At 35.0% G+C, this 12,925-nt stretch overlaps 1 protein-coding gene across 5 annotated transcripts; it reads right to left on the minus strand.

Annotated features, from left to right (window-relative positions):
• Nucleotides 1–3,678: 3,678 nt before the first annotated feature.
• Nucleotides 3,679–9,471, minus strand: LOC135638840 (FRIGIDA-like protein 3). 5 transcript variants are annotated; one of them, XM_065152315.1, is made up of 5 exons: nt 8,231–8,868; nt 5,572–5,999; nt 4,947–5,475; nt 4,589–4,758; nt 3,679–4,449 (listed from the first exon to the last, which is right to left on the minus strand). In XM_065152315.1, the coding sequence occupies exons 1-5, from the start codon at nt 8,250–8,252 to the stop codon at nt 3,877–3,879; spliced, it is 1,722 nt and encodes a 573-aa protein (XP_065008387.1). In that variant the 5' UTR covers nt 8,253–8,868; the 3' UTR covers nt 3,679–3,876. The 5 variants fall into 5 exon arrangements, with proteins under 5 accessions (XP_065008387.1, XP_065008384.1, XP_065008385.1 ...); XM_065152312.1 differs by lacking the exon at nt 8,231–8,868 and adding an exon at nt 9,394–9,471 and having other exon boundaries at nt 4,947–5,999; XM_065152313.1 differs by lacking the exon at nt 8,231–8,868 and adding an exon at nt 8,898–9,387 and having other exon boundaries at nt 4,947–5,999.
• Nucleotides 9,472–12,925: the final 3,454 nt, after the last annotated feature.

The following is a 12,925-nucleotide window of genomic DNA, read 5'->3' on the forward strand; positions in this document are numbered from 1 at the left end:
AATGTTAGAAATCGTTGAAATCAACTTGTGTTTCTAAATCATTATAATAGAAACACAATAAAAAACTGATGCGGAAACAAAATTGCATACCTCCAGCCATTATTGTGAAAAATTTCTGCAGAGGTTTCTTCTTGAACTTTGGCACTTCTCGATTCAAAACTCTCGCTTTAGATGGTGTAGGAAAGTCTTTCGCTTCAAAGAGATGATTAAGTTCAGGGACTAAAATCCTCATATATATATAGATGTTCTCCCATCAAAAACATTTATTATCACCAATTCATAACGTTCAAGAATTAATTCAAATTTGTAACGTTTGGACTATAACGAAAAACTTTAATGATATTAAATATTTAATTTAATAATAACAGTTTTATGTATAAAGAATAAAAAATTGAAATCATTTAAATCATAATTAATGAAGAAATTCATGATAATGAATTATGAATCTTAATGAGAATGATTACATTATTATTAAATATATTTAATAATAACTGTTACATAATATGCCTTTTGTTTCTGATCGATTTATTTTCTTCTTATATCATTGTCATCAGTCCTCTTATCGTGACTCTATAACTGTTAATTGCACGCAGTAGACGGTGGACAGTAGGAAATCTTTGAAAGGGATGAAGCATATATTGCTTCCTGGGACTTTGAGATAGCACAAAAGAAATTGATGTGTTGAAAAATCTGCAAGTCCTATAACAAATAAAATATTTGACTTGTTGGTGTTTGATGGTACTCGTGTGGCTTCCTGCACCTCCTTTTCTCCTTGCTTCAGCCTTCTGCGAGTCCAAGTGCAAAGTGAGATGCGCCAAGGCCGGCGTGATAGACCTGTGCCTGCGCTACTGCGGGGTGTGCTTCGAGGATTGCAAGTGTGTGCCTTCGGGGACCTACGGGAACAAGGTTGAGTGCCCTTGCTACAGGGACGAGGTCACCGAGGGCAAGAACAGGAAGCCCAAATGCCCGTGAGCCGGAATCACCTGCTGTTGCTGTTACCATATCTATACATTATATGGTGGTAAATAAATGTAGCACTCGGGTTTTGCCAGCGAGGAATGTACTTGTAGGAGACTGTCTTGTCCTTACTTTGTTTGGACTATATTATGGAAGTCGCTTTACAAAACAAAATCTTTCTTTGATACTTAGTTTTGTTCGATCCTTTTTCTTTTCAGCTAAATGAAGTTTTTTTTTTTCTCTTCAGGCGGTGATATCCTTGATTCACCTTTATGTAAAGAATTGAAATCTCAATTTATAAAATTTTCACATCTAAAATATTAATATAGTGCATTATACCTAAATCACCCTTAATTTGAGTATCCTCGATCTTCAAAGTTTTTACAAGTATAATATGTTTGTTGGTGGTAATATATAGGGTTAAGATTTATTTTAGTTCTAATGGTTTTAGTCATCACTTAAATCTATATAGTTTACTTACGTCTAAAATAATATCTATATTTTTAAAAACATAGTATATAAGCTCTTCCAATCAAGTTTGAGTTAACAGATGTTGAAGTCTTCTTACATGACATGTTGATTCATAATAAACTATTAATATAATGATATATATAATTTAAATTTTTTTAAAAAAAATTATTTTAGTAATTATGGTTTTGATGATAGACTATTTAAGCTCTTATGGTTTTGCTCGTGTTTAAAATAACTTATATATTTTTAAAAACATAATATATAAGCCCCTCTTATAAAATCTATGTTAATAGAAGTTAAAATTTGCTTATGTAACATACTGATTCATAATAAATCATTAATATAATAATATATATAATTTAAATTAAAAAATTAAAACCACCATCAATGACGGGAGGAGGGATCGTTGTGAGAGCAACCATCAGCAATAGCATCGAGTCGTTGTTGCCTCGTAGAGCATTGTATGCACATAGTCTCTCCCGCGTTGACGACAAGCTCAAGAGCTTATAGTCTTATCTCAGGTAGATGTGCATCAACCAATCATTCGTTAGGCATCCAATAGTCTCATGATCTATTTTCCTCCTCCTCGGTGTCTTCATCCCCATCACCTCACACTTCATCCTCTCTTATGCCCTCACCTAATCACGCCTACGACATGGTGGTCCAGCTCTCCTTCACCGCCGCCTCCGGCCCCTTACACCTCTGCCTCTCCGCCTTCATCCAACGCTATAGCCTCTATTGCTTCATCTTCCTCGACAAGATAGATATTTTTTTAAACTTAAATTACACACGTCATTATATTAATGATTTATTATGAGTCAGCATATCACGTAAGCAAACTCTAAAATCTGTCAACTCAGACTTAACGAGAGAGGCTTATATGTTATATTTTTAAAAATATAGGGGTTATTTTAGACAAATAAAATCATAAGGGCTTAAGTGATTCATGACTAAAACTACATAGGCTAAAATGGCTTTTTTTTAAATTAAATTATATATTATTATATTAATAATTTATTATGGGTCAGCATGTCACAGACTCTAATGTCTATTAATTCAGACATTATGTTATATTTTTTAAAATATAGAGGTTATTTTATATACGAGTAAACCACAAGGACTTAAATGATCCATGACTAAAACCATACAAGTTAAAATGAACCTTAACCCCAATATATATATCTCATTTATTTAATATAAGAGTTTGAGACATCATCTTAAGTTTCTCTTACATCTAAAATATTGATCTATTAGTAATAAATTTATGTTTCAAACATCAATTTATAAATTTCATACCTAAAACTTTGATGTATAGATCTTATTTACCTTAGGTTGAGTCATCCTATAAATTTTAATCAAAATTTACCTCCGTCCCTTATCCTTTATCAAGGAAAAACTTCTTTCCTAGGTTAAAAACAAGATGATGTACATTACCAATTTGACTCAAGATCCAATCAATTGTGTGTTCAACATGCATTAAGTTTTGATACTTTGGGAACTCTTTTATGTATTAATATCAAGCAAGATTGAAATCTCATATCGTACAAAAGTTTTGAGCTTCACTCGGTACGGTATAGAACTATGTACTCTTGCAGTACGCTAGGGCTAGGGTATATCGAGTGGTACACCTAATTTAGGATTAAAATCTTCCGAAAATATCTGAAAATAAAAAAAGTTAAGATATGATTTTTAAGTTAGAAATAAATATAGTAATAGTATAAATTTAGCAAAACTAATATAAATTAGGTAAGAATAGTATAACATTTTTTTAAAAATTTTGAGGAATAGCCTTGTACAAGATTCGTATTTCGATTCGTTACGGATTGCTCTAATGTAAATATTGAATTATTTACAGAAAACTCATTTAAATTATCAATTCACAAATCATTACTTTGTAGAGTTTAGAAGAGTGTAAATGTAAGAAAAAATGAGTTTAATGTAATTTAAAAAAGTATGAGAGTGAAATGGAATGAAATAGGAGAGAATATGAGTTTAGAAACTCATGAGAAAGAGCTTCAATCTATCTCAGTGCTGCCACGGCAAATCGTTTGAATCACTTTCACCCGGCAAATCTTCAACTGAGCTAATTTATGGTTTTCCTGTGTAACACGACTCTCGAAAGGAGTATTACTCCTGGACAATCCCATGGTGATTTATGGCTGTTCAAGCATGTCTCTGCTGCTATCAATGACCTAAATGGATTGCAAGCACACTTTAATCAACCAACAACTCATGCTCTGAGACTCGAGAAGCACGGAACAAGAGAACTACTATACCATACACGGTTACATCACAAGATCCAGGAAATAAATTTGACCGTCAGAAGGGTCAGAAAGTGAGTTCAAGATTGCATCCATCAGATAACATGTGCTTGCTGCCATATTTCGATTACCTATTCTAAAATGTTCATCTAGCAGCTACTACATCCTGGGTGTCTGGTGATCACCTTCACATATAAGACTGGTGTGGGGGCTGATAACTAGTGCCAGTGTATCCCCCATAGGTTGACGAAGCAGATGGCACTCCAGGGCCCATATAATTAGCATAGTTGTTCGAAGCAGAATGCAAGGTAGTGTTTGTGTAGCTTCCGTAGTTCGATGTGGCACCGCCATAGGGCACAGAGGGGCCTCGCTCATCTGGATAGTGGTATGCTCTCTGAGGGTGTGCTTGTTGCCCATATGCAGCATGTACCGGTGGTGCTTCGTAGGCTGGTGGTACGTTGTAAGCATACCTTTCGGCACCACCAGCATACGGAGCCCTATGATCAAAAGCCAAGGGTGGGCGCTGCCAGTTATTGACAGCACCAGCATGCCTACGAGGAACATAACCTCCACTTGCACGAGGCCTTTTTGGTTGGAATTTTGCAGTATCTCCACCTCGTTTCTTGTCAGCTTTAGCCTTTTCAAGCTGAGCAACTTGTTTCTGGAGGGGATCCAGAGGATACTCTTCTTGGAGCTTGTACTCCTCGATACACTTAATGACAGCCCTTATGGCACCTAGCTCATCAGATGCAGAGTCCTTCTGAAGAGATTGAAATTCAAAAGAAATGAAAACGGGTGCAAATTGCTCAATAGAAAAAAAAAAAAAAGGTTTCCTTTTACCACTAGAATGATCCTAGTTCCAAGTTCTAATCCAGTTGGTGACCAAAGGTAGCAATCACCTGTACAGCAGCAGTGCTTGTGTCTTCATTAGTTTCTTTGGCATCTTTCAAGTCCCTTAGATATGCTTTCAACAAAGGGACAGGAGGAAACTGATCGGTAAGCTGAAAGGCATGTGCAAAGTGGACGGCATCAATTTGCCTCCCTTTGCTAACCAGGTCTTCAATAAGGCCTGCATGAACAACACATCTCAGATATTAAGATACCAACAATATATCAAAGAACTAATTTCTAATTTTTTTTAAGAAGTCCATCCTTATTGCATTGACCTCACATCTCCTCTTGGAGCATTGTAAGACAACCTAACAAAGAAGTGCCCAAGTCACTGGAACTCTTGAGGCCAGTTATCAAAATACCAACCTGGCGTTTTGTGTGTTAATCCAAGAGAACGGCAAAACTCAGGTGCCTGCCTGCGACGAGAGACAGCTATGACGAGCTTGCAAAGTTCGTCTTCATCAAATTCTGGTGCAATGCTAAAAGTAGCAAGGAGCTGCAGAAATGCTTGTGCTTCCAATGAATACCCATTAGAAGCATCTAAATTTAAACCAGCCAACTTCGGCCTCCATTTATCAGCAATTTCTTTGGCCTGCTGTTTAATTTCAGAGCTCAAAGGATTAACACCTTGCTCTGTTGACCCCAATAGAGGGGCAGCAGATTCCATCACTAGAAGACAGCTTCTGCGCAGGCCCTGAAGGGTATTATCCTCATTCCCTGGTGAATTAGATTGGTCAAGAGGGTAGAAGCCCTCTAAGGACTCCAGCACCAAACGGGCTGGCTCAGTTGCATATTTCAGCGCTAGTGAAAGTTCCTCACGTAGGCTGCCAAGGTTCCTCTTCTTTTCTAAAATAAATTTCAGAAGTCCCTTTGCATCCATCTGTTGGCAAAGTTGCTTCAACCGAGGACGGACCTCGCATAATGCATTATCAGGATTTTTTTCCTCTGAAGCAGGATTTGGTGCATTGATATCATTGGGAGAGGTGCTTACCTTTTTTTCTTTGCTTCCCCTGACATCAATAGGCTCAGGAGATGCCACCTTATACTTGTGACGTGCCTCTGCTATGGCTGAAACAGCTGAGTCCCTCAGCTCCTGGAGACGAGCTAATGAAGCATGTTCTTTTGCAGAAACAGCAGCCTCCTTTTCTGCAATCAATGCCTGAGCTTCTGATTGCTTCTCCTCAAAAGCCTTCTTCTTCACTTTTACTTCCTCCAATTTATCCTTCAACAATCTCTCCAGACTCTGGAAATGTTCTTTGATTTCATCCCACTTGATCTTGCTTTGCAGAGATGATTCTTTGTGAGACTCCAGATCAGCAAATGCCTTCCCAAGCTGTTCCAACATCATTCCTGCTGATTCAATGCCACTAGAAACTGTTTCGGTGTCTTCCATGCTATCTATCAGCATCAAGGAATAAACTGCAAGACAGGTCATACTCCATGAGGAAGGGAAAGCAATTTTACTAAACATAAGTTGAGGTTACAGACAAAAAAAGGAAAAAAGAATGAGACGTAGGTTTAACAACCATGTACTCCATTTAGGAGCAGCTTTTTACAACAAACTATTTCCGTTTAATATTTCTTCACATCTAGGATATATTGCTCCCTCCCTTTTAAAATTCTGCGGCAATATGCATGTAAAGGTAGAAGAAAGCCAAGAATACGGGAAGCAATTGATAATGGGAGTATATCAGTTGCACTAAGTGTACGCATGAATACAAGCTCAAGATAACGGTCACATTCATGATACATCAGTGTATGACTCAACATCACAAATTCTATCTTAAAAACTTGAACAATCTCACGACACCAGTTTTTAAAGAATTTACAAAAGCTCCATACGATGTTTCCATAAGAATTCATGCAATGGCTGTTTCACTTCCATGGGAAAAAACACTACTTGGAAGAAAATAAGATTCCAATTCCAGACTCCAAATTCTGCATTATGTTAGCAAGTGGCATTTTTTTACTTGACCTTTGCACCACAAGTGGAGTCACTGGGGATTGGACTGTGCATATACTGGTCTAGGTCATAAATATGTCATCTTAGACCAACCAAGTGCATATTCACAAAAGCATCAAAGTTACAACTTAAAATATAAACAAAAAAGAACCCAATTTAGACATTATGGAGTAAATGCAGCAGACTACATAAGCTAGATTTTAATTCACTTGTCATGACTGAAGTCTGATGAGCTAACTAATAATATCAACTTCGTTGAGCCCAAACCGCTAATTAAAATACTTAAGTTGAAGCTAATAGTAGTACACTTATCAGACTCTTACAAGTCAATCCTAGTCTTGCTCACTTTCAATGTGGGACTAATCAGGATGTTACAAATTCTCCCACATAAGAGCTTGATGTCTTCATCAAAGTCCAACATAGTCCAGATCAAATCCTAGCATGACGCATATAAGACGTGGCTCAATGGTGGCTCCACGCAGCGATGAGTCCTCTGACTCCATCCATGGGTAATCCCTCCCTATTTAAGCCCTCTCACCATGCCCCAATACTAGATCGACTCTGATATCAAACGTTACGACCCAGACTGACCTGTCAACTTCATTGAACCCAAAGCACTAGTCAAAATACTTAGGCTAAAATTGATGGTAGCACCCCTATCATACTCTTATAAGTCAATCTTAGTCTCGTCCACTTTCTATGTGGGACTAATCGAGGTGTTCCATCACTAGTTTCAAGGGATGAGTGTTCATGTTAATTCATGTCAATTTTGGGTATTAAATAAGTCAAATCACATTGATAACAGCCAACTAAATAGATAAACAACCTGACCGAATCTTCAATTGGTTATAACACAAACACAACGAATCACGTTCTTCTATGAGATCAAACCTGTTGAATACAGTAACTGCACCTCAACCAAATCATAGTGACCATTCTAAATTATACAAAATACAGCATCTAACTTTGCCAATTACAGATAGCATCCATTAATATAAACTCACAAGCCTGACCTTATCATTTCTTTTATTGCTGCATTCCGTGAACGTTCACCCCTCTTTTTTTCTTTTTTTGAGAAAAAAAACTAAATATCCCAATTATTGTAATGTTAACGAACCTTGTCCCACCAACACAACCAAATTTAAACACTTAGTTGACAAGCCCAGTTGCCAAACTTTTGACAGTACCATATGAATTCATCCTCAACAAAATGCTTGCGTGGTTAAAGTGCATGAAAAATTACTTGAAATCATACTCTAAAATACTCGGGGAATTCAAAGTTCCTCCAAAATATAAATTGCAATGTGTGGTTAAAAAGTGTTTGATAAGTCAAATAAGTGCTATGCTCACTTCATGTCGTAAGCACCCATCATATTTAATAGAAAACAAGGTGTTTCAACTACATGTCATAATCCACAAGAACTGGGTAAGATCCATACCCGAATAAAGCCAACAAATTAATAACCCAACCTAAAATTACTAGACAAGTCAAGATACCAGTGTTAGGTATAATCCAATACAACTTTGTCAGAATAAGGAAATGTAACAGGCAAGAAAGTAAATCACAAATATTTTGGGTTCAAAAAAGGATATTCCCAACCATTTAAATTTATTAAAGGTCTCACATTAAATTTTGCTAATAGGGGCAGCCAAAAACAGCTTCAATAAGGAACTTTCTGTAGTATACCAGCAGAATTTGCTCTGACCATCAGCTGCCTAACTCAAAGTCCTTTTCACCGAGAATTAGGACTGAAGAGCTTGTGCATAGAATAAAATTTGGTCCTATGCAGTCAATATCAAATTAGAAATAACATGGAAGAGAGTTTTTAGACAGCCAAAATGCAGCTTATATAAGAAAATTTCTACAGTTATTCCAGAAGAACTTGCTATGATCATCAGCTGCCTAACTCAAAGTCCCTTTTTACACTGAATTAGAACTGAACAGCTTGTGCAAAGTAGAATAAGATTTTGGCACTAAGTAGTCAATAAAATCAGATTAGAAATATCATGAAAGAGAATTTTTTTTCCTTCTTTTGAGTGTCTGTGTTTTCCAAATACATTGTGAACACAACCAGACCTTACCCAGACATGAGGGATGAGCTGAGAGATTTTAAGACTGGTCTCACTAAATATAGTTATAATGTATGAAAAGACTTGTGCTGATCCACAATGTCAATTTGCAAACCTAGCTGACCTATAACTTTGATCCTACAAGATTTAGTTCAAGCTACGCGGCTCAATACCTGACCCAGCTGAATAAAAGGTCAAAACATACTAGAAAATATTTCTCATTTCCTATTATCATTTTTAGCAAAAAATTGGTGATATCAAGTGTCTCAGCAATTAAAATTTACCTAATGAGAATAACTCTGACCTCTGTGAGCATTTTGTGATACTCCAAAGGCAAAAGATTTGTTACCTCAGCGCACAAGAAGTAAGATCATTTTGATCCTCGCATCGATTACACAGCTATGATGAAACAAAAGGACAGAATCCATCTTTTTTTGAAAAAAAAAAAACTAGGTTATCTAAGCAAAATCAACAAAATCGCCAACATCCGACTGACAACATATATCCCTCACAAAAATCACATTTTCCCCGCAATAATAGGCGGTGGTTTAGGAGAAATCGACACAAGTAGAAAACGGGCAGCAATCAGCCCCAACTTGGGGATCTCAGCGACCAATCCGGAGATTTCCTTTTCCATAGAAGTTCACAGTAATACAATTCATATACCAAACGTTAACAACCAACTGGTGGAGTCGAGGATCCATCCTAGGTCGAAAATCGAGAGCGAGGAACCAAGAGAAGATCGAGAAAGAACGCATGAAGATGAGACCAAATCCGTACCTTCGTCGGCTTGACGGTCGCACAAGTTAGGGTTTTCCGAGATGGACGTCGCACTCTCTCCTGCATTTCTAGTCGCAGCGCCTCGCGGGCTGAAAACGGGCCGGGTTACTTAAAGCCCACTTTGTGTGTAGCATCATTAACAAAAAAAAATTAAGAAAACTTTACATGATTATTTTTAATATTATTAATAAAATAATAATAAGATATTTACCAAACAACTAAATGTATCAATAAATAATGTTTTTTTTGCTTCTAATAATAATATACCCTTGAACGAATGTGGGACTATTTAGCATATCCTTTTTTTTCATTTAAATTTAATGTCCTCCTCGAGTTGTAAGATATAATGCATGGTTTAGTAAATAATACGTGAGGATTAACACACAGTGATGTCCTAACATATTTGTAATCTTTGTAATGGCACTAATGTAACGACTAAGTATAAGACCACTTGGCAAGAATGATTGTCTTGGCAGGCAAGAGTTATTTTCACTGGGATCAATCACATGAACAACACTTTCACTTATAAAATTTAAATAAATTTTGTTAACGAATTTATCAACCCATAAGATGGAAGTTGGAAACCACTTTGACGTTATATTTTAAGTAAATTGTTAATCTTAAAATTAAATTTGAAACTTGTTCTCACCTCAAGCATTTGTTTTCTTTTCTCAGCAATTACCTCTACTTAGTTTAATTAATTTTTTTAATAAATATCATTTTTATCTCATCTCACTTGTGAAAATTGAATCTAGCATGTCTATCTAATAAAATGTTTTATCTATTGATAATCTGTGTGATGGTTTACTTAACATATTACTCTTGTAATTGAGTCCAGTTGGGTATTTCGGCTATATATATATATATATAAATATAAGACTGATCTAAGAGAATGCACATTACATATGGCCTAACAATTCATTAGTCACATTCGTGCTTATAGCTTTTCATTGTTATAGACGTGATTATAGGTAGAGATGTTCCTTTATTCTCTCTCTTTGTTACAGTTAAATTGTAAAATTATGTCTAAATTAAAAATCTAAAAATTGTTTTGTTAATAATTGAATTAAAATACTATGAACAAATTTAGATCCGTTCCATATTTAAATTAATTTTTTTATCAAAGAATAAATAATGAAGATGAAATTTAAACACATTGACTAGATAACAATCAATGTTAGTTATCTAATTAAAATACTTGGGAAGATTCGTTAACAGTAATCAACTACTTTTGATTACTTAACAATCATGGTTTAGAGTTTAGACACATTGTGGGTTTATAAATAACTCAATATAACTAAACTAATCGATGTAGTTTAGCAAGATAGGTGAACTCATTAAATATCTAACTCATGATTATAAGCAAAGAATATTGGATTGTGACCCATCTTATTAGATATTAGATGAAGTATTAACTAGTCGACTATATTTGGTCAAATATTTAGATTCACTTATTAGGGTCTACAAATTCAAATGCTCCGAGTTCTTCGTATGTGCTTTGATAGGCAAATGCATGCATTCAAATATGTTATCTACTTATGGATGCACATGAATGAAAATTTGTGGTTTACACGTATGCAGATTAACATATGTCTATTACATAACTTTTGATGAATAGGAATGCATGTCCTGCACATGTTTGTTTTGATTCATTGAGATCGAAGCATAAGTTGGAGTGGCATATAACTTTTAATCTTTTAAAAGTTATATTTATTATATTTATAATTTTAATTTTAAATTGGGTTCTTGATAATTTTTTTAATCATAGGCTTATACCTTATTACGGATTACAAGCATCATAACCTGGGAAATAGTGAAGAGATAACATGTAACAAAACCAATGAAAAAAAAAGTTTTACTCCGTAGCTTTAGTAAGAGAATTATGAATATTTTTTTTTTTTTGCTAAAATGGATTGATTTTCACTAATACGTTAGGTTTCCTTAATTTTAGGAGTTTTTAATTTTAGGGATTCGATATTAAATTTTATTTTCTTATTTATTTTTTCTAGTTATTGTGAGAGTTTTTGAATTTTTCCTAATTATATTAAGAGTCCATAGTAAATTAAGAATTATTGTTTTTATTTTTATTAAAAATCTTAGTCAGAATTAAATAACTATATATATATATATAATATCTTTAATTATTTTTTTCAAGCAATCAAATATAACTCAAAGTCTTTAGCCAACTTGGAGGTTGACCTTCTCAAAGTGATCAAAAGGAGGTTGATCCCCTTATAGCGATTAATCCCTATATTTGGTAACAAAACAGTATTCTTAAAGTTCTTGTAGTATTTCCTCGGCATTCCTAAAGTTTTTGCAATGTTTCCTCAATATACTCTTCGACGCTACCATAGGGCCCAACGCTCATGCCACCAACGACGACTTCACCTTCAACACCAAGTAAACAACCCTACCTAAAATCAAAATTAAAACTTAGGAATTGTATATCTATGACCGAGCGCAATGACTATTAATAATTCTTTGAAATTTCAATTTGAAACCTTGAAAACAAAAATTAAGAGAAGGTGGTAAGAAACTCTAAATGGTTTTAAAAAGAGTTTACTTTAGAGTTTCAGTACAAATCAACAAGATGAAATTTTGGTTTCTACCAATAAAATCTAAAGTCACAAGAAAAGGTTACCAAGTAATAGCTATCCTCGTATGAAAGTAGAATTTTCTAGATGGAAAGATGGAGAATCGACCGATTGTGTTTTTAGAGCAGATAAATTTTTTTGCTTTCATAAAATTATAAAATATTTTAAAGTAAAAACTAGCTTCAATCTAACTAAGTAGATAGGGATGTTCTTTAATGGTATGAAACTTATCGTAGAGTTCTCTCGTAGAAGCAATTTAAGAAAAGGTTTCTTGTTCGTTTTGGACCATTCGAACATGAGAATGTTGATAGGCAGCTTGCTGGATTCATTAGACTTCTACTATATTAAAGTATCAAAATCGATTTTAACGACTATCAAATCAAGTTAAAGATAGGTCCGAAAAGTAATTAGTAAAAATATTTATTGAACGTCTTAATTCAGATATTCGTTATAAAGTTAAGGCTATTGAATCTTAGATTTTGATGATGAAACCAATTGATAGTGTTTATCTGATCTACGCTTTGAGTGATGCAGGAAGCTTCAATTAGGGAGAGATAATTAAAAGCCGAAAGAATAATGTTGGGTCGGAGTAAAACATGTCAGAATATTGGACATCGAGCTGGAGGATCGGTTGACGTGTCGACAGAAGGCTTCGGATCATGGGTTCGAGCATCGAGCCAAGAAGAGTAGAAATTACGCCAAGGAAATCAGAGTTGTTGAGGTTAACTAGCCGATTGGGCAATAGACCAAAAAAGAGGATGATGTGTCGAAGAATCGAACGAAGCGTCGATGTACCAATGACATGCCAAACAACATTTGACTTAACTTTATAATAATTATTTAGATCGAAGTAGGTTTTAGGCGCAATTAGGTTGGAATTGGGCCAACTCAATTAAGGACCAATTGGGCCCAAGTTTGGGCTATGTTGGGCTAAGTGA

Source organism: Musa acuminata, chromosome BXJ3-5 (assembly GCF_036884655.1).
Source record: "Musa acuminata AAA Group cultivar baxijiao chromosome BXJ3-5, Cavendish_Baxijiao_AAA, whole genome shotgun sequence".
Lineage (NCBI taxonomy): Eukaryota > Viridiplantae > Streptophyta > Magnoliopsida > Zingiberales > Musaceae > Musa > Musa acuminata.